The sequence below is a fragment of the Lycorma delicatula genome, chromosome 13 (assembly GCF_047948215.1).
Source record: "Lycorma delicatula isolate Av1 chromosome 13, ASM4794821v1, whole genome shotgun sequence".
Taxonomy (NCBI): Eukaryota; Metazoa; Arthropoda; class Insecta; order Hemiptera; family Fulgoridae; genus Lycorma; species Lycorma delicatula.
Window position 1 is genome coordinate 19,526,440 of NC_134467.1, and position 24,091 is coordinate 19,550,530.

The 24,091-nt window shown below is 30.3% G+C and overlaps 1 protein-coding gene across 9 annotated transcripts; it reads left to right on the plus strand.

Annotated features, from left to right (window-relative positions):
• The first annotated feature begins 1,033 nt into the window (after positions 1–1,033).
• Positions 1,034–24,091, plus strand: LOC142333769 (uncharacterized). 9 transcript variants are annotated; one of them, XM_075381267.1, is made up of 6 exons: positions 1,731–2,109; positions 5,562–5,711; positions 10,895–11,077; positions 15,396–15,536; positions 18,596–18,739; positions 22,615–24,091. In XM_075381267.1, exons 4-6 carry the CDS (start codon positions 15,399–15,401, stop codon positions 23,467–23,469), a joined length of 1,137 nt encoding a protein of 378 aa, XP_075237382.1. In that variant the 5' UTR covers positions 1,731–2,109; positions 5,562–5,711; positions 10,895–11,077; positions 15,396–15,398; the 3' UTR covers positions 23,470–24,091. The 9 variants fall into 9 exon arrangements, with proteins under 9 accessions (XP_075237381.1, XP_075237380.1, XP_075237377.1 ...); XM_075381268.1 differs by having other exon boundaries at positions 10,895–11,072; XM_075381266.1 differs by lacking the exons at positions 1,731–2,109; positions 10,895–11,077 and adding an exon at positions 1,034–1,166.

The following is a 24,091-nucleotide window of genomic DNA, read 5'->3' on the forward strand; positions in this document are numbered from 1 at the left end:
AGTACAAGTTGGCTGAAATGGTAATACACACTAGAATGTAATGAGAGAACTAAATTTTGCAAATATTGGCAGCTCCTGATATCTTTTACAAGGGACGTTCAATAATTAACAAGACAAATTGATATAGAGAAAAAATTATTTATTCAATGACAATGAAATATGCTAGTTTTCAACATAGTCTCCATCAATATTTAGACACTTTTTCCACCGCTCTGTGAGCTTTCTGATTCTCACAGCATGGAAGTCTTTTTACCTTGCTGTTTAATTCGCAATACTTAATACAAGTACCCAATATAGAAGAATTCTGCAAAAATCATATAGCTCCAAATATTAATGATAATAGTTTGTGTGATATTCTGTGCAAAAAAGTGGATGTTACAATTAAAGAAATCTTAATTACTGAAACTCATTATATAAAAATTAATATTGGTGAAGGGAGATTGATATGGCTTTGCAATATGTAAATGAAACCATTGAGTTTAATAATTTTTCAGTGAATAATAAAAATATAGCTTCTTTTAATTTATTTGTGCAGATCTTCAAATTAAAAAAAAAAAAAAGAAGCCAAATAAATAAAAGAAAGTTCAGATACGACACAGAAATACCAGGAAAATGTACAATGAGAAAATTACTAATTTAGGAAAACTTTTCAATTTGAAAACGAAATGCAGCCTTTCAAAAAAAGATAATTTACGATTGAAATTTTGGTTTGTAAAATTAGTATATTTTAATGCAGTTTTTAAAGATACTCTACTAATAATAAATAGTGTCACATAACTCTCATTTGTGTTTATGACGAATCTTTTGCTTCACACAAATATTATATAACATTAGAGTTGTTATATTATTAGGGTAAATTAAAATTAAATAGTTTTTTATGTGTTTACAAGCACAGAAATCTTTTGCCAGCTACACTTTCTAAAAACGCGTTCCCGAATCCACATTTACATGAATTTTCTTCATTTTCACCGGTAGAAATTCTGAATGGTTCTTTCGTGAATCACTGTGTTGTATCTCTTTTTTGTATTCGTATAGAATATCAAGGTTGTATGATTTGCGATTTAATTTTTAAATCTCACGTAAATTAAAAATTTAAAGCCCCGCTGGTCTAGCAGTCGTCGTCAATAAGCTTTTGACAGCTGATTTTTGAAGTCGAAGGTTTGGAGGTTAAAATCCTAGTAAAAGTTGCTTTTATACAGATTTAGAATAAAAAAGTAGATTTAAATTTTAATCTGTGACATTATAAAAAAGAATAGATAATGAGAAGAGATTTGTCGGAAATAAATTTTTATTAATTAGTTCAGTGGATTAACAGCTATAGCCCTCGGGGACAATTATTCTTAGTAGTATGTTTTTTAATTTGTGGATTTATAATCATTGTAATTTTTATTTTGTATCCTGTATTTCGTATTTGAGAAGGAAAAGTAATTATTGACGGTGGTTATTTTAATTTACTTTGAATAGTGATTGTGTGTGTTGCCATCACTGAAAACTATGTTATTGTATTGTAGATTTTGAGGTTGGAATAAGCAATTTGTGTTTGTTTCTTAGGTTATTATTATTATTTTCTGAGTTTTGTTCATTCGTGAATTGGTGGTTATTTCTGTTGATGTTACATTTAGAATCGTTAGCATTCATTTTGTTCAAATGTGATAAGTTATTTTGAAGTTAATTTTTTACTGTTGGAGTTGTACTGGGATCTGGTTGCTGTTAGTACAGTAGTATAAAATATCGCTTCTTTTGAAAAGTGTTATGTATTTTTTTCTTAACATTAAATTTTTTACAATAGAAACGTTGATCGTTTTTTTTAGAATGATGGCTATATGATTTTAATCGAAAGAAACGTAATATAATGTTTTTCAGTTTTGAATCGGTTCAGTCTTTTAGCTGCCTACACTATAGAATGAATTAGTTTAATGTTAATTAATAAAGATTCTCTCAAGTTTCACTTAGAGTAATATATTTTACTAAAGAAACCATTAAAAGATTGTTTATGCATCATGTCCAAACAAATTGTGTTTTACATTATTTAAATACGTGTTGGATTTTAATTTACAATTTTAATAATAATCTCTTAACGTAATGTAAAAATAATATAGCATAATCATGGTTAGTATATTGAATTTCTTATGAAAAATGGCCTAATTTATTTAATTGTAAGTCTTATAAAACTATAAATAAACTTACAAGTTTAAGTTTTTAGTTTGTTTTATTTGAAGGACATCAACAAAATGAATTGTTTGCATGATCATTTTGATTTTATTAATTTTTTGTGTAGTGATTCTCTAATACTTGAAGGGTTCAAAACTAATTTTTTTTTAAGTTCTATGCATTACGTTAAATTTTACTGACTTAGAAACTAAAAACAAAAACTTGTGTATTCTACACAAAAATTAATACATGTTATGTACGTAATTATTCTATCATGTATGTTTATAAACTGAAATCATTAAACATAATCTCATTGGCCAGTTACTGTTATTCTAAAGGAGTGAGTTTACTTAACTTTTTTCTCTTTTTGCAGTGCCCACATCGTATCAGCATTTGTTAATTAAAAAGACAATCTTAGACATAGTGGATGGGTAAACCTCAAATAGATATTATTATTCCCAGTGCTTTCATACTGATAACACACAGCTACCATTTATCATAAATGCCAAGATAATCTATATTGAAAGTCAGATTCTCCAAAGTATCTTATATGTAACCATATCTTAAAAATCTTGGAATTTTGATGTTCTGTATCTCCTAATAGTAATATTATCAGTAGGAATGGCTTTTTCTTAAATTTCATTTGTATTTACAAAAAAAATAATGCTTCCCCATGTTATTTTTGGTACAGTAGGTTACATTTTTCTGGAGATAAAATATGGTGATTTCTCTGTTAATCCAATGCTATCGCAAACATTTTTGCCATGAGATGATGCAGTGAATTTCTATTTCACTTCAACTACAAAGTTACTTACTGTGATTGGAAATATTGATAAAAAGTTTTTTATTGGATCGATGATCTACCACTAAAATAAATCATTTTTTTTCACCAAAGAGGCAGTCCTTTGGATTTTTTGTATAAGTCTCATCAAAGTGTATAATTCACCTTTTGTAATATATAAATTCAGTATGTACCATTATATATGTGTCTATTTTATTTGGAGTTACCATTTTCATTGCCATTTACCAGTATTTACAAACTTTTTCTTCATCAGTTAACTTAGACCTGAATTTATTTTTTTATCATTATGAGAGCTTTTGTCAAATTAACTTTACTCTATGGCCAAACCAAAGTATAATTCTTGGAATTTTAATTATTTAAATTTAAACAATTAAACTTAGAGTAATTCATAATTAAACTTCCAGATGTTTTAAGTTAAAGGTTTGATTCTTAAAAGAACAAATTATACAGGGTCATTCACGGGAACCAGATGTTTTTAAAATAATCATAAAAAATTGAATATTTACTTTAAAAAAGTTTTATTGGTAATGAAACACTTGTTAAATCAAAGCATTTGTTACTTACTCATGAACGAAAAATTATGTCCGGCAAGTGATGTCCATTTTGGGCAATACATTGTTGTAGCCTTTCACGGTAACCGGCCTCAATTCTTTGCAGCATGTCTACATCAATCTGCGTGACGTGATGACGAATTGCGATCTTTAGGTCCTCCAATGTACGCGGTTTATTGCCGTACACACGCGATTTCAGAAACCCCCACAGAAAAAATTCACAACTACTCAAGTGGGGAGACCGAGGGGCCAAGGAATGTCGCCGAATCTGGAAACGATCCGTCCCGGAAACAAGTTACGGAGAACAGCCATCGCTGCCCTCGCTGTGTGCGCTGTAGCTCCATCCTGCTGTAATAACACATTTTTAAAATCGATTCCCCGGTTTCGTAACTCAGGGATGTTAAACGTATACGACATCGCAATGTAACGATCAGCTGTTACAGTTACGGCAGCGTCATTTTCTTAAAAAAAATACGGTCCAATAACACCGACCTTTCCTATTGCACACCAGACGGTCACCTTTGGGCTATGAAGTGGTCTCTCGTGAAGCCGATGTGGGGTTTTTCTGCCCGATACCGGCAATTCTGTTTGTTGTCACTCATTAACAATAACAAATTTTCATTTTCTTCAAAAATGGTAAGCATTTGTCGACAAAATTGTAATCGCTGCGTGAAATCTTGCTCGTTTAACTGCTGCACGACGGCTATCTTCTAAGGATGGAAATGCAGGTCTGTATGCAGAATTCGTATTACCGTACTTGTGCTCATTTGAAGCGCTGCTGAATGCCTCTGAATAGAGCGGCGTGGGCTTCTGACAATGGCTTCCCTTAGTCGTTCGATGTTCTCCGGAGTGCTAGCAATTCGTCGGTGACCCGGTGGTTTTTTCTTCAATATTGAACCGCTTGTTCCAAGGTCGTTTACCCGTCGCAATATTATGTTACGAGAAGGGACACTTGCATTACGATGGATATTAAACTGACGGCGGAAATCTCGCTGAACAGCAGTTACGGATTTGTCATTTCGCACAAAACTGTCATACGCGTCCACGGCTCCATCTCAACGACTAAAATGTAAATGCTATGAACAAAGGAAACGTCAGACACCAGCCACCGGCTCTTCCCACCACGAACGCCCGAGTACAACCCACTTCAAAAACATCCGGTTCCCGTGAATGACCCTGTACTTATCGGTATTAAAATTTTTTGGGCATATTGTAACTAGATTATCTCATTTATCAGTTGAATGCCAATGTTGTAATTTTTACTGCTTTTTCCACTCCTACAGGGTTTAAAACCAAACAATTTCTGAATCTTTATTACTTTACCCTGTTTTACATATGACATACAAAATAATTCATTTAAAAAATCCTGTACTTTGAACTTTTATAAAAAATGAAGGAAGGGAAAATCAGACCTCAAAATTCATGAATAGATTCACTAGAACTCTGTTCAGGAGTATAAATATTGGAACTTATGTCCCTTCCCTTTACAGTGACATACTTGTGTAAAAATTGAAATTTTTGATTTCTAATTGGTCTGATTCAGGGTTTATATTAGGACATAAATATACAAGATAAGATAATGATGTACATAATGATATGGGTGATTCCATGTCCATGTAAGTAAACCAGGCTTCCCCAGTCGACCATCTGCAAACTTCATCAAATTCTGCAGGAACATTCACTGTGTTCTTAATAACACACTACACACCCTCCCCCCCCAAAGTTGGAGAAACACTGATGTAGAGTTATAACATAGCCTTCCAATCCTTTTGTATGTCGTTAAATGTGACTGATGTAAGTGTAGAATACAGAACAGTTATAGTACATGTCTGTTCCTTTTTATGTCAATACTAGTACTAGCAGTATTAATAATAAAATTCCAAATTTGTAAATTCTAAAATTGGGAAGAATATTTTTGTCAAACTTGGAAGTTGTTTTGTTATTAATTCTAATGCTGTTATATTTTGACTGTTAGTGGTGCTTGCTGCTAAAGACAAGAACAAATCATAGATTTATCAAATGTAAAGTAATTTGATTTTTTAAATTCTTTCTCTCAGAAAATGAGTACATCTACCAATACTCCAGTGTTAGATGACGCTCCATTCAGCACAACCAACTTTAAAATTAAAACAGAATTAGAAGAACACATGCTTGAAGAAACAGAATGTTTATTCCTACAGGACACAGAAGAGGTAGACTGTAGATGTGTAAGTAAAAATTATTAATTAAAAATTTCTTTCTACAGTCATTGATAAGGAATAAAAAAATAAATAATCTGTTTCTCCTGACTCTCGTAAAGGAAGACACCCGCTTTGTGACGATCCTGGTCGTCATAGCATGCCCTCTGTTCTTAGCCCTGATGGGCCCCAGAGGTCTTTATTCAGACCCTCTAAACTTGTAACACAACAATAATAAGTTTGGCCTCTGGCAGGATGCCACTATGCAAATGCCTCAGCAGACATTTCCATCAGTGTATTCACACAACCTACTGTCACCTTCATATGGCATCTTCCAACCTTGACCATCTAATATAACATACTGACCATCCAACTTGACTATCAAATTAACAAATTTGGGTAAGTGCAATCCCTGCTTGTTTCTCTAATCGAAAGTTTCACACAAAAACTCTTCCTATATCTAACTTATATTGTACAATTATTTTTTATTGTTCTGTAAGTATTTTGTTCCAAGTTACTACATTTTATATGTTTTTTAAAACATTGGTTGGCAAAGAAGAAGCTATTTATTTCTGAGATAGATCATTTAAAGCTTGCTGAAGGTTTTTTATAGAACCGCACATAAAAACTGAAATTGTTTTTGTTGAAGTTTAATTTTTTTTAATCAAGTTAAACGTTATCATATATTTACTATATTAATTTTGAATGGTATGCAATTCATTGTCCTAACCTAAAATTGACATTGATGGTAATTTATAGATTTGGTTCTTTTGAAACATTTGTACTTAAAAAATCAGAATTAAAAAAAATAAAATTATTAATAAATTCAGTATCACAGTGTGTGGTGATATTAAAATGTTCTTTGCAGTGTTGGCCATAATGAACTAAATTGAGTATGTGCTACTATGCTTTGTGGTTGTTATGACTGAAAGATTGGCCTTATGTTTTTCATTGTGTATCATGCTGACAGTCACCATATATTTTACCTGACTGTCAAGGTATTTGCGGTTGGATGAATATAACAACTTTTAATTTTTTATTTTGATATTTAAATTTTTTTTTATTCTTTCACTATTTTTTGTTTATTTTTTCTTAGATATTTTTTTGGGATACAGACTATATTTTACAAGTAATACACAGTTGTTATACACAAATTAAATTTAGTGAAATGTAGTTGTAATAAAAAAAAATTTTAAATACAAATATATAGTGATGACTGAAGGCGTGACCAACATGGCATGGGATAACAAAAGTGATCGACCGCACAATGCCAAGTCAGTCATACTGACTGAAAGCTCTTAAGGTTGCCATTTTTTCTTGGTGATTTCAATTAACATCACCTTTAGTAGTCTAAGAAACACAAATATTATTAAAAAACATTTTTTCCCAGGGGGATGACAGATGATAAATATGCTGGCAGAGAACGTGTTAATTTAATTCAATAGACTATTCTAGTTCTGTGATAAATAAATTATTAACTTTGTTTGAGTTAGCACATGTAAATATTTCTAATCGCTGCCAAGTAGAATTGCAACGATCTTGCCCAGCAGTATTAACAATAATTTTTTTGAAATTTACTAATTGATAATCTTTTTTCCTTTTGTGCACATTACGGTCTCAAATCATAATTGTCAAATTGCTGTAGCATTATTTATTAATGAAAATGTGGAACAAGAAAATTAATACTTTTTGCTATTTTAAAAGGGTGATCAATAAAATTTCATTTAGAAATTTGAGGACCTTATTCTCAATATTTGGAACCCTTATTGGGAAAGTAATTAACAAGATTAGCTTTGATGAAAAATTGAACAATTTCTTAATGATTTTCAGATGATTTTCTTGCTAGCTTGTTTGTTTGTAAAAAAAAAAAAAAAATAGTTTAAACGTAAAAATAAAAATGCATAGATTACTATATGGAATAAAAATCTAGTTCTACTGTAAGAAATCTTTGTAAATGTATAAATATAGTTTGTAAAGAAATATTTGAAAGATTACAGCCAATTCATGCTAAACTACTGTATTACAAAAATTTACTATTTAAGTAATTCTATTAACTGCCTAGTTAGTCGATTGGTTAAAGTCGTTATCAGAAAATAAGCAAATTTTTGAAATCTAGATTAGTAAGGTATGTGCCCTTTTAAATGCAGTTGCTTTTTTTGGATTTCAATGCTAAACTGTGGATACTGGTGTTCTTTGGTGGTTGGGTTTCAATAATCAGACATCTTAAAGTGGTCAACCTGAGTCTATTCCAGACTACATGTTTACCGGTTACATTGCAGCTACGTCAGTCCTGACAAGGTGCTACCAGTAATAGCATTTGCTATACACACACACACACACACGCTCGCGCGCACACACACACACACACACCCACTCCCAGCAGTAGCTGGAAAACTGGTTAGTGAAAATAAACAAGTCATACAGTAAAATTGTGTGGGCAGGTATCAAAAGTGAAAAATATTTTGAAATAAAACATGTCAGATAATTTAACCAAAAGTACACTTTTTCTGATCAGATAGTAGAGAGATTCAATAAATTTAAAATAACAGTGATATTGAACCATTTAAAACAAAGCCTCGTTAACCTTGAAGGTGTTGATCTGTTGATCTATGTTTTTATTCAGTTGATACCCATGAAGTTAAAACTTGTATTTAAATACAAAAAGTAAACATTGAGTGGATATTTTTTAAATTCTTGCCAATATTTTAAAAGAATTCTTAGATGTTATTATTATTCCCCTTAAAAATTAAATTAACCCTTCGCGGGCGATGTTTTTTGGCTGTGACAGAAGACACTTTAAAAAAAAACCTTAATGTAAAAACTATTTAAAGTAACTTAAAATATGCTTTCATGCATAAAACCAGCATATATCTTGTGGTTTTTGCTGAATTCTGCCACCAATCTGGTTAAGGAACACTTAGACGAGAAAAAGCTTATGCGAAAATGGCACAAGTCTTACTGAGCACACTAGAATTTGCAAACTATAGGTGATGATTTTGGTTATGGTTTACATCGACTTCTTTTCATGTAAAAGACACTGAATAATAATAATAATAGTAGCATTGATGGTAATATAATAACAATAGCAATTTTGAAGAAGTAGTGCACCTAGGCAGGGAATAGTATAATATGGTTTTATTATAATAATAATAATAATATAAATATTTTTAATTAATTTCCTTCTGGATTTTTGTCTCGAAAATTCTGTTTGAATTCAAACGAAGCAAAGCGAAAATGAAGTTTTAGAAGGAACAGTTTGTAAACAAATTACTTAAAAGTGATTGAAAAACACTAAAAAATTAATGCACGCATCTTTTTACATACGCATGGTCATTGAACTCATCTGATAACTGAAGTAATATGGTTTCCAACCATGTTGTATCAGGAATTCCTGCCTGAAAGAACACCTCGTATCATCTCTTGGAATTTACATGTAACTACGTGAAGACAAATAGCCGGTCGGTCACATTCAGAAACTCATATGGGTTTCCACCTTCCAGTGTAAGTACAGGTAGCCCATATATGGGTTTCTGCCCGCAAAGCGTTTAATGAATCTTTCAGCTATGCAGTATTTTCCAATTGTCGTAAGACATTTTTAATGAGGTAAAAAGATTCCAATCTCAGAAATGCAAACCATTTAGTTACACATTTTTTAATGATGAAAAATGTAGTCTCTGTGGTGTTAGAGGAGTTGCTTGTAATTGGTTAAATACATGCCTTACTGACTGTAAACAGTTAGTTGAAATTTCATCTTTTGAAATAACGCATGTAAATGTAGGTACTTATTGTAAAACATATAACAATATGTAGGGAAGTGTTGTTGATCCCTTTATTTTATTGTTTATTAGTAGTCTGCCATGAAATTTTGAACTATTCATTGTTAAACTCCTCATAGACGACATAACTGTATCTGTGTAAAATTGAATTAAGAGGAATTGAAAATTGTACGATAACAGTTGAAAAAATAATTCACTGGATGGATTTTTTTTTAACCTTCGGCTCCACCGTTAGGTGTTGCTTTAGAGGATGTGATGAATGATTTTATGTGTGAAAATGCCATCCTGAATCATCTAATTTTAAATATGGCTAAAATTGTTGCATTATGCTTCTTGTTAAAACACAACATTGCTAATGATGTGGATAGAATTCCCATTAATAATAAATATATATCTGTTGAACAGTTTTCTTTTTTTATTTCTTTAAAGCTTTTATTTGGTGACAAATTATTTTAGGGGTAATCAAATTGATTTCATTTACAACAAAATCAGACTGTAATGTTTTGCTTATCATTTTCTTTTATGATCTAGCCTGCTAAGAAGCTTATCTATCATATTGATAGTCTCCATATTATTATTAATTTCATGAACGCAAATTGGCTTATACATGTTACTTTTGAATTTCTTTATTATTCAATTTCAGTGCAGGTTTCATTGTGCATTGTGTTCAGCATCCAATTTTTTTTGCTCATCCACTTCAGAGATATCGTAGTGTTTGTATGACTTGACTGAATTTCACTCTTGCAATTTTTCATTTAGATTTGGCATGTAATTTTTTTTTCTCGTTTAGTGTGCAAGCATTTTTCTGTAACTTATGAAGCTTATTGAATAGTGCTGGACTGCTGTACTAGTTAACCAAAATTATTGAATGTCACATACCAAAATAATGTTTTTATAGTGTTGTCACTGCTAATCTTGACATATGTTACACTACCATTATCATAATCTGATATTTTATTACCAGTACCAACTTAAATAAACAGTTATACAAAGTATATAATCAGTTTCTACATCACAAAGAACAAGCGATTTGTTACCAGATCTATTTCTTTTCTCGGGATTTAATGAAGCTTAATCTTTCTTTAAACAAAATTAAACTTTCATTCATACAGAAATTCCAAAAAGGACTGAAAGTGTTACATGTATGGGCAGTGAATGGTTTTATTTTATGCAATATATCGTTAGGCCAATTTTATGTACTTGATAAATGAAATGTACTCAAAATAATGCATTTCATGTAAACACTGGTAACATGCCATTTATTGTAAAAATATTGATGTTTGTATCTGGATGGTTCGTTGACCAATATTCATTTAGTTTGGTTCAATTTTCTTTTTGTTCTGGTCATTACCAAAGTGAGTACAAAAAAAATATACAGTTCTTTAGCAGTTATATCAGTCCACTTGAGTCTTAATTGAGGAGTTATTGTGATTTCAGATAAATTCAAGAAATTCTAATGGAACAATTTTAGAAAATAGTTTACGTCAGGAGAATCATCAGAAAATGTATCATTTGTTATTCCACTTTGCGAATTATAAAAATCGATCAAAAAAAAAAGCGAATAAATTCGTCAGTTGACTACTTGAACACAACAGAACTGTCAACAGTGTCGCTGGTACTGTGAGTTTCTTCATTAGTTTCATTATTTACATTACTAACATTACTTTTTTTTTTTAATTTGGTTGTATTTCTTCATCAGTATATCTCCCTTAAAACCTTTTATATCGCTTAAAACTTTCTATTTATTTTCTAAACTCTAAAAAAACATTCTATATCGCTTTCATCTAATTCTGAATCGATAACAAAAATATTTGAATTTCACTTTCAGATAAAATTTTACTACAGCTAGAACAATTTGATGGCATAGTAAACAACTACAAACAGAACACAATACCAAGCAATGGCTATCACAGAAAACACAAGGTAGAACGTCTGTTCACTGTTGACTTGATTTCTTTTTATAAAATGTTTCTGGCAGTCTAACTGCAAAATAATGTTGACAACGCTACAAGGTACTTAATCAAATTGAATTATTAATAAGTAATACGGGAATGGTACAGTAGGTTTGAAATTGAAACCGTACATATTTATGATCTTTGTGTGGTCAAATAAGAGAACATCTTATTTCATCCATCGCAATATCCATAGCAATATGGGTTTGGCACTTAATAGATTAATAAATTTACTAAGCTTGTCATCGTTAAATATCTGTTACACTTATTTATGTATATTACTGTCCGAGGTGTAATGTCATCTTTTGGGACTCTCAGAAAATTAGGATGTTTTCAAGTTACAAAAAAGTGCTATTAGATCATTGTACGATCATGTCTGTTGATATTTAGAAAATTAAAAATGTTAACTTACCCTTGTGTTACAAATGTACAGTCTTTGCTAAAAAATATAATCAATTATTCTTAAAAATAACTATATCCACCTTTATCAAACCAGACAACAAAACGTTTTTCATCTGACACAACATAATACTTCTTGGCTTGTGAGAAAGAGTTCAGTTGTCATTTGTAATAAATTACATTAATATTTTATAGTTTTTCCAATCAATTTATTTTAAATAATAGTTCAAAATTTTTATAAATACATTTTTAAATAATTTTTATAACACATTTTAATATTATTTTTTATATTTAGTTTCTTTATATAAATTAGTAAATCTTGTTGAAAAGAGTACTGCACATTTGGTTTGTTAAGTAAAATTTTAATGTAAATTTTACCATTAAAAAGCAACAACTCTGGTCCAATCAGGTGCATTCTTGCTAGATTGAAAAGTACTAGCACTAGCTTTCAGAGGATAAACTGAAGGGAAATCGTGTCAGGCAAAACACACAAATATATTGCTAGTCTCCCAAGGTCAGCTCAAGTAATGATCTCAAACTAATTTGTATAGCTCGGAATGCAATCCACAATTCCATCTATAAACTAAACCAATATATAACAGACATTAAACAAACAAATACCTGCCTGATATTAAGAAAGACCCAGTAGCAACAGACTGTTGTCCAGGTTCTGTGATTAATAGGAAGATGTGTATCCCCACTATCCTTGTGTCCCATTCTGTTCCATCAAAATTTACTAATTTCATTCCAGGAAAGAGTTGCTGAAAAATTCATGAAAAATCAAATTTTGTTGAAATAAACAATTTATTTTTGTTTTAATGTCTTATTATTAATCTGCCAATAGAAAATAGTAAAATTTCTTATTTACAATTGATCATGTATACCAATATTTAAAAATTTTAAAATGTTAACTTCTTGTGTTTTTATTTGTGAATGTGCAGTCTAAAAATAATATACAACTAAGAGTAATTTACATTAAAAGATATTTATATTTATACTATTATATAAAGAAGAAGAGGGTTTTTGTTTGTTCGGGATAAATAAAAAACTACTCAATCAATCATAATCAAATTTTTACCCATGTTTCTTGCTGTAACTGAGAAGGTTTTTAGATATATTTCATCTCAAAAAAAAAATACCTAGTTGTGGTGATTTGTCGGTTGAAGCACAAACTTTAATGAACTGAATGATTCGAATCAATTGAATGCATAATATTACACAAATAATAGAATTAAATTTTCAGTAATTTAATAATAATGGGCTTCATGTGGGGACTGTGTGTGAGGCTAGAGTAGTGAAGTGATGCAAGCATATTGTACGAGACTAGACCAATCATTACCATTAACGAGTAACAAACAGGGTGTCCCTGGGGCACTGTTTTGTGAGGTGCAATGGGGGTGTTCTTATAATATCTTTACAAACAATGATTTTTCAAAGGTTTTTCAAATCGTATCGATTTTCAAAATTCAAACGGGGTATTTGTTGATAAGTTGAAAGCTAACTTTAGCGTGCATCAGATACAATCTCGATCTAACAGATTACGGTTATTCGGAAATGTTGTTATATCTTTGCAACCAATCTTCTGATTTTCAAAATTCAAACAGGGTAGTTGCTAATTAAAAATACATTGGAACCCTTGTGTATTATACTAGTTGTAAAAATGTTAGATGGTCAAGGGGACAGGGAGATACAAACCTTATCACTTGTATGCCAAAATTTACTTAGAAGGGAGGTAAATTTTGTAACATAATTAAATGCCCTTTAGGTAGCTAAGATATTCTGTCATGATTTTTAGTGTATTCACATCATAATCTGTGGGAGGGGGCAAATTTTTTTTTCATTACTGGACTCGTCATATTCTTGTACTTATAAGGTAGTTTCTGCTACATTATGTGTCACTTGGTCATGTGTATGGGTAATTTCATCGGAAATTGGTTTATAAGCCTAATTTTTCTGCTTTTATTCATCAGTTATTGTTTTGCTTCATATCTGCAAAATAGATTACGTAGTTTTTATGAAATTGTGTATGATGATTTCTGAATGTGCTATTTAATTTTAGCTACAACTGGTGAAGGGATTGAGTGTTCCATTTCTCAGAATTTTCCTCAAAGAGTAGAGTAATTTCTTTATTTGCATAATTACATAATGTTGCATTTAATTTTCCAACTAAGTAGTACTTAGCCCTTATTATGCCAGAGTTGAGTAACTTTTGCCAGCTTTTTATATTTATATTTGTTTGATCTAAATTATGTTAGTTAATTTTTTTTTTTTTTTTTTTGACTGATGAATTAACTTACCGCAGAAGCTTACAAAGAAACTTGTACATAGAAATTTGTAGCATATGAAAAATACCATGCCTTACTGGGATTTGAATCCAGGACCTACAGATAAAATACCAAGTTGCTACCACAAGTTATTTAATAATGGTTGCCATACTGTGTTAATATTTTATTTTAATACATGCATTATTTATAAAATAAAATTAATTTTTGAGAAATAAAAAGTGTCGGATTGATCTAATTAGCATTGTTTATTGTTATTGTGTAATATTTTTATGTTACGTAAATTGTATTCAACAAATAAATAAATAAGGAAATCTTTCATTCTGATCAGTACGTAATAATACATTGTATAGATGTTGTCTTTATAATATAAATTTTATTTATAAAAATTAATTATTAATATTATTAAAAAATATGATTGAAAATTATTTTGAACACGTATTTACTGTAAGTACATGTTAATCAGGATGCAGAATTTATTTTTAATAGAGTGATATTGTTTCCATAAAAGAAAATATTTAATATTTTAAATACACATGTACAGTGTACGTGGTTCATACTTACGAGTGCCAGATAATGATCATTCAGCCCATTTTTTTGTCTTAAAAACTCGTACTCTCTTTTTGAGGGAGCCCCAGAAGATGACATTATACTTTAAACAGGAATATACACAGGCATAATAAATATTTTATAATAAAGACAATGTTAGTATTTTATTTATATGCTTTAAAGCAGAACAGTACAGTTTGATTTTGTTACAATAGTAGGGTGAAGGGAATTTTATGTGTATTTTGTTTTGAAGAAAACTGCATCTTTTTTGTCATATGTAGAACTTATTACAATGTGAATAGTAAATTTCGAATAGATTTGATAAATCAGATATTATTTTTTTCATTACTGTATATAAAAAGATTATCATTAATGCTAGTGTTACGATTGTATTATTTTTATTTATATTGTTCTCATACTTGTGTAGAAGGTTTTCTGTCAGTAATTTATTATATATCTATTTGTATCAGTTTGTTATTTTAATATATGTTGTTCATCCAAGTAATTTATTTGTGAAAGTGGAATTTCGCGAAGTCCATGCACGTATATTGAAAGCAAAACATTCCATGGCGCTACTGAAAGTGTTGCATAGTTCATTATTGTACTCTTCTACATTTGAAAATTGTAATGCAATAAAATCTTTATTATGTAATAATTGATATCTCAAAAAGTTCACTTAATTTTAACATGAAAATTGTAATATAATTTATTTGTAAAATATTGTTAATTTTTTTTTTTTTTTTTTTTCTATTCCAGGGAATGAATTGTAACAATTTATGTACAGGATTACATGTCAATGAGGATAACGATCCTTTACGTTTAGATACTAACTGTACTAGTGAAGAATTGATGATAGTAAAACATGAAGATTGTGATAGAATTATAAAGGAAGAATCTGTAATGATATTTATTTTATTGTAAAGTAGAATAAGTTTAGTTGTTTGCTGCTCAGCATCTTAATTAATTTTATCTTTATTAATTTTTATATTGACTACACTATTTTTTTAATTTATTTATATAGAAATAAAATGCTAAAATAAACGCTAACTGCATTCTAGTTCAGAATTCAGTTAGGATAAAAGTATATAATGCTTCGTTGAATTTGTTTGATCAATACTTAATCTGATTTATTAAACTATGTTCCAATGTTCTTTTACTTTAAGTGCTATAGAATATTTTGAAGCAAACTACAATTTAATGAAAATATAGGTTAATTGGAACATATTGAATATTTTAGGGGTCAAGGGAAAAAACAAGAAATGTCATAAATTTGACAATATAGTACTAACTTGTAACTTACATATACCTGCACAGCCATACTTAAGATCACAGCTGGTTCATTATTAAAAACAAAATCAAATAATGGGCAGGCAGGAGTAGGTTTCATAATGAACAAGAAGATAGGGAGGAGAGTAGAGTATTTCAAAACGCATAGCGATAAAGTAAATTACAGGATATGTTAACATTTATCATGAGTATAAAGAAAATACGTGAACCTAAACAACACTATTTCCAATTTTTATTTTAGAACATTAAATATAAGAAATGTCATGGGTTGAAGCTTGTTTTGTAATCAGCGTTAAGTGAAAGAAACAAGGAATGTTCATGCTTAAGCAGAATAAACCAGTGTGCGCGTACGCACTTGTGCATTATGCTCTTATTAGTCTGTGAAATGTTGATATGTTGTGAGCTTTCTTTACAGCTAAGTTTATCTTTTGTTATTGTTGCTTATTTTTTTTATAGTTTAGTATATATTTTTTTAATTATATTTGCGAATAATTCTGGTTTGGATAGTGAAACGGTAGTTTGTTAAGAAATAAGCATAAAAATAATTGTAACAGGTAGGTTGTTTGGTGTAATGAAAATAAGGTTATATTTTCAAGAAAGCAAAAATGTCGCATTTTTAAGAAATTTTGGATGTTTTGAGAAAGTTATTGCATATTAATCATTTTGTGTTATGGTAGTCTGTATAAATTCTTTCGTCAGTTTCTGTCACATGCTACTCATCCATTTAAGTTGAACATCCAATATTGCTGGTATCCAATTAATTTGCAAGTCTGCAGATCTTTTCCTTTTCCATATAAAATATTTTGGAGATCTAGTCCAGCAATCATCTTCTCTCATTCTGCTTTGTCTATTACCATTTTACTTATACTTATATATATATATATATATATATATATATATATAGTTTGTCTGGGTTGAAGTTATGCAAAAGTAATTGCGTATATTTAGAAAACCAGTCATCATAACCTCTTAAACATACGCTCAATCGACAGGAAATATCTCCAAAATTTGTTCTACATACTCTCAAGGTCACCGGAATAAGCATGCACAGCGCAAAGCAGGCTCAGAATGCAGTTGCAGTCAGTTGAGATGTGAACCACACAACAGAAGGTTCAGTGTTTACTTTGGTTAGCTGACTTTCAATTGGTTATGCGTGTTCAGTGGCATGTACAAATTGAATGGAATAAATCCTCCCGCTTCCAAATGTATTCGTAGTGGGATATAACTTTGAGAGACTGGAAGCTTGGTATCACAAACTGGAAACCATCCAAAAGTTTCAATTAGTGATGAAACAGTGGATCATGTACATGATGCCTTCACTGCCTGTCCTGGAAAATCAATTAGGCGGGCTAGTTGTGAACTGCAAATTCCTCATTCCACTGTTCATGACATTGTTCATAAGCAGATCTGTTTGCGACTGTACAAGTTGCAACTCCTTCATCACATTAAACCAAGCGATTGCTGCCTATGATATTAGTTTGCTGCAGAGGTGATCCACCATATTGAAAACAATCCTAATTATGTTGATACATTGTTATGTAGTGATGAGGCAAAGTTTCATATGTGCAGGAAAGTTAACAGATGCAAATGTCAAATTTGAAGTATTGAAAACCCCAGATAATAATCGAAAATGAAAGTGACATACAAAAAAAATCAGTGTTTGGTTAGGACTGCACAGAAATGGCGTCCTAACAGCGTTCTTCGATTCACAGAAATGGCATTCTTCGAAAGTAATGGCATTGTCCATTACTATCCTTGTCACACTGCACTCTCATTTAATGAGTTTTTGAAAAGAAAAACATTCCTGTAGTTCTTCAACCACCTTATTCACCTGACTTAAATCCCTGCAACTTTTTCTTGTTCCCAACTTTAAAAAAATTCCTTAAAGGACACTATTTTCGAACAGTAAGAAATTTTTAAAAAATGTAACTGACCATCTGAAGGATATTCCGGTTTTTGAGTTCCAACATGGCTATGAAGAGTGGGAAAACTGTTTGAAGCATTGTGTGGATTCCCAAGGGAACTATTTTGCAGTTGATAGAGTCTTATGTATAATTGGATCGTAAATAAAAACTTTTTCTGAACCAGTCTCATTATTTTATTTATAGACCTCGTACACTTCTTGTACTATATATTTTTATATGGTAAAAGATGTATCTCCAACATATGCAGTTAACAGTATAATCCAGTATGAAGTAGTAAATAGATTTCTTAGTGGTAAACAATTGTAGATCCACGATTTGCAGTTATTCTCGTAAGATGAGTTATTCAAGACAAGCAATAGTAACTGCAGTGTTAGGTTATGTTGAATGTTTGGTGTTATTTCGTTATGAATTCATATTGTTATTGCTAATTGGTGATTTTGTTTTTTTTTTATATGAAAATAAATTGTTGAGCATTCAGTTTAAAAATAAAACTAGTAAAAGAGTTAGACAAACTGGAAAATGGATAGTTTTTAAACACATGAAAGAAATTACAGTAGCAAAAGTGCATATATTTAAATATTTAAAATATCCATGTTTGACAAGCATATATATTGTAGGATAAATTAACCAGATACATGGCTCTTTAAATCTATGGGTTTATTATTGTTAATGAATAAATTATATTATTAAATAAATATGGCAGATCTTCATTTTTTGTACATTGATATATGTTTTTCTTTTCAGGAAATGGATTGTAATAAATTGTATACATCATCGTTACCTTTAAAAAATGAGGATGATCCTTTGGATATCGATAGCAATTGTAATAATATAGAATTAGTGCTTGTAAAAAATGAAGATTGTTATAATATTGAACAGGAAAATTCAGTAAGGATATTTGTTTTGTTATATTTTTTACTAAATGACTTGTGACTACCGGTCCTTCTTGACTCAATAAAATAGCTTATTTTATTTTATTTGTTTGCTTAATTCATCTTTATTTACAAACATTTTACTATTTTTTTAAAATATTTTTATTAACTTTTACTATCAGTAGACTACATCCAAGGTAGTCAGCACAGTATCTATATAAGGTAGTATCAGCACATACTAAAATGGCTGAGTTCATAAATTTGCTAATCGCAAAAACTAGTGAGAGTTGAAGGTTTATCAGCCCGAACAGCTATAAAGAACTTATTCACTTTTAAACAGAATTTGATGAATATCTAATTCTGCATGTGATAAAGGAAGTAACAGAAGGAGCATTACATTTTATCAAAAGATGGAAATATATCTCTTATCCAAGGTTTCAATAGCGTGTCATCTAAGTTTGTAACATACATACAGCAACCATGTGTAAAACAGTTGACTGTGTTCTGTTAAAGGTAATTGAGAAAATTTCCTGATTAGATTCATATTTTGCAAGCTGCTGTTAAAATTGATTTAGCAAAACAAAAATTGAATTTTCGTTCAATTTGTCTTTTATATACATGCTGTTCATAATGCCTTATGTAATGTGTGCAGTTGATTCAAATCGCATAGAAATGAAAAAGCTGATCAATTTTGGCTACAGTTACACAAAGGGCATAGGAAAGTTTTGCAATATGACGTAATTGTTTATAAATTTTCAAAATAATTTCCACCACACATCACTTCTCTATCTTTCGAAACCAGTCTTCAAAGAAACCCTGTCATGTATCTTTGCACATCTGAGCAAACTCATCTTACCAACTCCTCAGGAGGTCATCATCATTCATAAAATGCGCTCTTTCAGTCTTTTTTCACTCGAGGAAACAAAGTTACATGGAGCAAAATCAGGCCGTAGGAAGAGTGTTCTAAAAGTTTGATTCCAGTGGTGACCTGATATTCAGAACAAACTTAGGAGAGTGTGATAGAGCATTATCATGATGAAGAAACCATGTGTTCATCCTTGATTTTGGGCACAGCTTCTTGAGAGCTTTTACAACTTCAGGCAGTCAACCATAGTATACCACTTCCCTGTCTCTGAATTTCCAACACAACTCACTCAGAAAATACTCTTTCTGACACTAAAAAATATGGCCATCATTCTCTTCTTCACTGATCTGAATTCTTGAACAGCTACAGGGATTCCTCATCTTCAAACACCCATACTTTGTTCTGAGTCTTGGTCAGGAGGTTTGTCACCTGTCGTAATACTGTTCACATAAGATTTACTTTTTCAGCATTTCATGGCACCATGAAACACAATATGCCATCTGATCATTGGTCCAGTTATGTGGCACTCAAAGTTTACAGACAGCTTTCTAACTTGAAGGTGATCTTGAAGAAAAGCAAGAACTGCAGGTGCAATAATGGCTAAGGACACTTCTATATGGTGGTAGGTAGGTCACACACCTGTCTGTCTCAAGAATTTTTTTATTATGCAGCAATGTTTTCCTTGGTCACAAACGAAGACAGTCGACCTGACCTTGGAATGTCCTCAAAACCAAAACTTCCTCTTTCAAACTCGTATTACCATCTAAATAATGTCTGGTGAGGAAAATCTTCTCCAAGCACAGGATTCGTTTCCTCCAAACAGTGATTAACACATAACTCGCGTGCAAAATTGCCCAGTATTCAGTTTTCGACCATGACAACATTACTACCTCGTTTCACTAACAGCTAAGAAATAAATTACATGTCTAAACACATGGTAACTTGTGATTGCAAAACTTTCCTAGTGCCCTTTATATAAACTAGAAGGAATAATATGCTATCATCAACATACAAATAACATGTTACACGGCAGGTGTAATTAAAAGTATTGAAGCTTCTTTCCAGGGCAGCACCCACAATAGTTGAATATGGAGGTGAAGTAGTTCTCAGAGGTTATGAAAACATTTAAAGATGCTGCTTTTCTTTTGTAAGCCAGTGGTTATTGAATAAGACTGGATAATAATAGGTTTCAAGAATCCCCAAAACAGGGATAAATTATTGAATAAAGGTTGTGCAAAAAAGCGAATAGTTATGAAACGGGCATTTGGCCAAATAAAAACAAGGTTTAAAAATAATGGGGAGACGTTTCCCATACAGTAGATGTCTGTAATGAATTCAAAAGTAAGTGTTACAGATTGTCTTTATATACTCATGGAAATATCGTGTGAAGTGGATCGTTGCATGATAGATTAAGATTGAATCATCGAAATGATGGAAGAAATATTGAACGGAGAAAATTACTTTCGTAAGCTTGCTAACAAGAATTTTAAATTAGTTCTGTAATCAAAATCTTCCATTTCATGTTGTCTTACTCCTAATTCTAGTAATTCATGATTTCAAGGGTTATTAAAAAATTAGCAACTGTTTAAAGCAACCTTCAAGTTTACCAGATGTATTTTACCTTGCCACTGAAAAACGTAATCAACAGTAGGAAGTATGAAAGACTGTAAATATTGTATAAAAACTTAAATACTTATGCCACATGAAAATTCTTCAACACATTCAGTATACTGTGGGAAAGAAAGGGTATTCACTAAGCATACATATGAAAGTAAGATAAGGGTCGCAAACATCTTACAAACATGACATTACCGTCTTATTGATGTACAAATTAATTTTATTCTTGACAACACAGTATTATAAACATAACAGTTTAATTTTAAAAATGATTATTGATTTCAATTTAAATTAACATCCCTGAAAATTTCTGAAGATGGAGTAACAGCTCCAAAAGTACTAGGATTTACACTTTTTAAATTGTTGACGAGTGGAAATTTAATTTTTACAATTTTCTAAGTTGATTTGTGTTTTGTTGTAAAATGGATATAGTACAGATGCATGATGTGGTATCTATTATTGAGTGGTACCTATTGTGGAGGTAAAGGAATTCTAGTAATAAAAGGTTGATAAAATGGAAGAACCCAGGTTATTATATATATCGCACACGCCATGTTAAATTAATGAATATGAAAAACTCAACTTTTCAGGAGAGCTAAATAACACTTTCAATGTTAAATTTTAAATAGGAATGCATATTTGTAAAACTGAAAAGCTTTTAACTTCCTTTCCTAAAAGAGATACACATTGGATAATTTACCACAATATGCAGAACGTTCAGATTAGTCGTATACTGACGAATCTGCAAAATGAGGTTTTTCATATTCGTTACTTTAGCATGGTGGTGACGATATGTTGCATTAACATAATGACTAGTTATACCTGGGAAACGTTTTTTTAATAGGAAGAAGCAATTGAATAATGTAGAACCGCTAACCCCTTACATCGTTGTAAGGTTTTTTTTTTAATTGCATATTAAGCCATCGTCTGGTCACCATGTACAAAATAATATTTTATTGTTTTAATATTTTTTTATATAAAAGTAGCAGAGATAAACTTTAAAAATAGTTACAAGAATTATAGAAACCATGAGGACTAAATGAATACTTTGAAAAAAAAATTGCCAGGCTGAGATATCCATAAACTTCATTAATTGTAGCATTGAAAAAACCTTTCTTAGTGATGGCACTACATAAACTAACTAAAATCAACCAAAGCTCGTATAACAGCAGTATAAAATTTAAACATTTTACGTATCATTTTTTGGTAGCGTTCAATATGACCTGTCAATAAGCCATTAGCACTCAATTTGTTAATAGAAAATTATTTACTTTACTAAACAATAAATACTATCCTATATTTACAACTTTTTATTCACTTCACCCATTACATGAGAACTGGCTTTGTAATGTATTTTTTTTTATGGACATATATATAATATTTTAATGTTAGCTTCTTTTTTTTTTCAGGATGATTGTGTTAAAATAACTGATGATCCAGTCTTGAAAAATGTTGAGTGCAACATAGATATTTCAAAATGTATGATTTGTAACAAACGTAATAAAGGTGATGATCACATTTGCGATCATGTGATCATGTATAAACTGATAAATAATAATGAGATTATTTATAACAATAAAATGTTACAATTTAAAGATGAAACCCAAAATATGAATGACAATAGTGTAAAATGCAAAGTAATTCAGCATAATGAACAACATGTTAGCGATAGCAGAAAATACAAATGTAAATATTGTGAAAAAACATTTAAGTGGAGAAGTAACCTGACGTACCATAATAATTTTCATACCGGTAAAAAAAGCTACACGTGTATGTTTTGTCATAAGTCATTTAATCAGAGTAGTGATTTAAAGAGACATGTTTTTATTCATACCGGTGAAAAAAAATTTTCATGTGATATTTGTCAAAAATCATTTAATGATAGTGGTAATTTGAAAAGACACCGTTCAGTTCATATAAAAGGAAACAAATATACATGTAATATTTGTCTCAAGTCGTTTAATCAAGGTGGTAGTTTGAAGACGCACCTGTTTACTCATACCGGCGAGGAAAAATATGTGTGTAATTTCTGTGAAAAGCCTTTTAATCGGAGTGGTAGTTTAAAGAGACACATTTCTGTTCATACGGGTGAAAAAAGATTCACATGTAATGTTTGTCTAAAGTCTTTTAATCAAAGTTGTCACTTAAAGATACATCTTACAATTCATAGCAGAGAGAAAAAATTCACGTGCAATTTTTGTCAAAAGTCTTTTAATAGAAAAGATGGATTAAAAAGACATATCGTTAGTCATAGGAATGAATGACCACTCTGTAAAAATCTTTTATAAATATATATCTCTATTAAATTGTTTTAAAAATAAATTTTTAAATACAATTTAAATCTAAATGACTTTAAAAAATCTAAACAAAAAACTTTCTAAAAATTGAAAAAATAAGTTTTTGTATTTAGTTAATTTTACATATTTATTGAAAAAAAGAAAAATTAAAAAGTTTTTAATCAATTCAAAGGTGTGGAACTGGCTAAACTGAACATAGTGTTAATGTTAAAAAGTAATAATTGAAGGAATTAATCTGGAATTAAAAAACTATCATTAATCATCAGTACATAAAGTAGACTAAAGTGAAATTAAAAAAAATTAATTTTTGACAGAGTTATGGTTGTATAAACAAAATTTTTCATGTGTTTTTATTATATAATAAAGATTTTAATATTATTAATTGTAATTTAATTACATGGACGATATTTCTAAATATTTTAAGCCCAGAACCATACTTGACAGATAATTTGGTAATTGCTGAGAACTTTAACCAGTTCAGAAAAATTATTTTTGAAAAAAATTTGTGCTATGTTTAGAAGTCATAAATAGCATTTAAACAGTCATAAATAGCATTGATTTTAAATATAGTGTTGTTCTACTTTCGTAT

Bases quoted from the DNA above. Each gene is read 5' to 3' on its own strand.
- LOC142333769 (XM_075381261.1), top strand. The intron at 15,537-18,595 runs GTAATGATATTT...TTTTCTTTTCAG, and splicing joins GAATTATAAAGGAAGAATCT to GAAATGGATTGTAATAAATT. The intron at 18,740-22,614 runs GTAAGGATATTT...TTTTTTTTTCAG, and splicing joins ATATTGAACAGGAAAATTCA to GATGATTGTGTTAAAATAAC.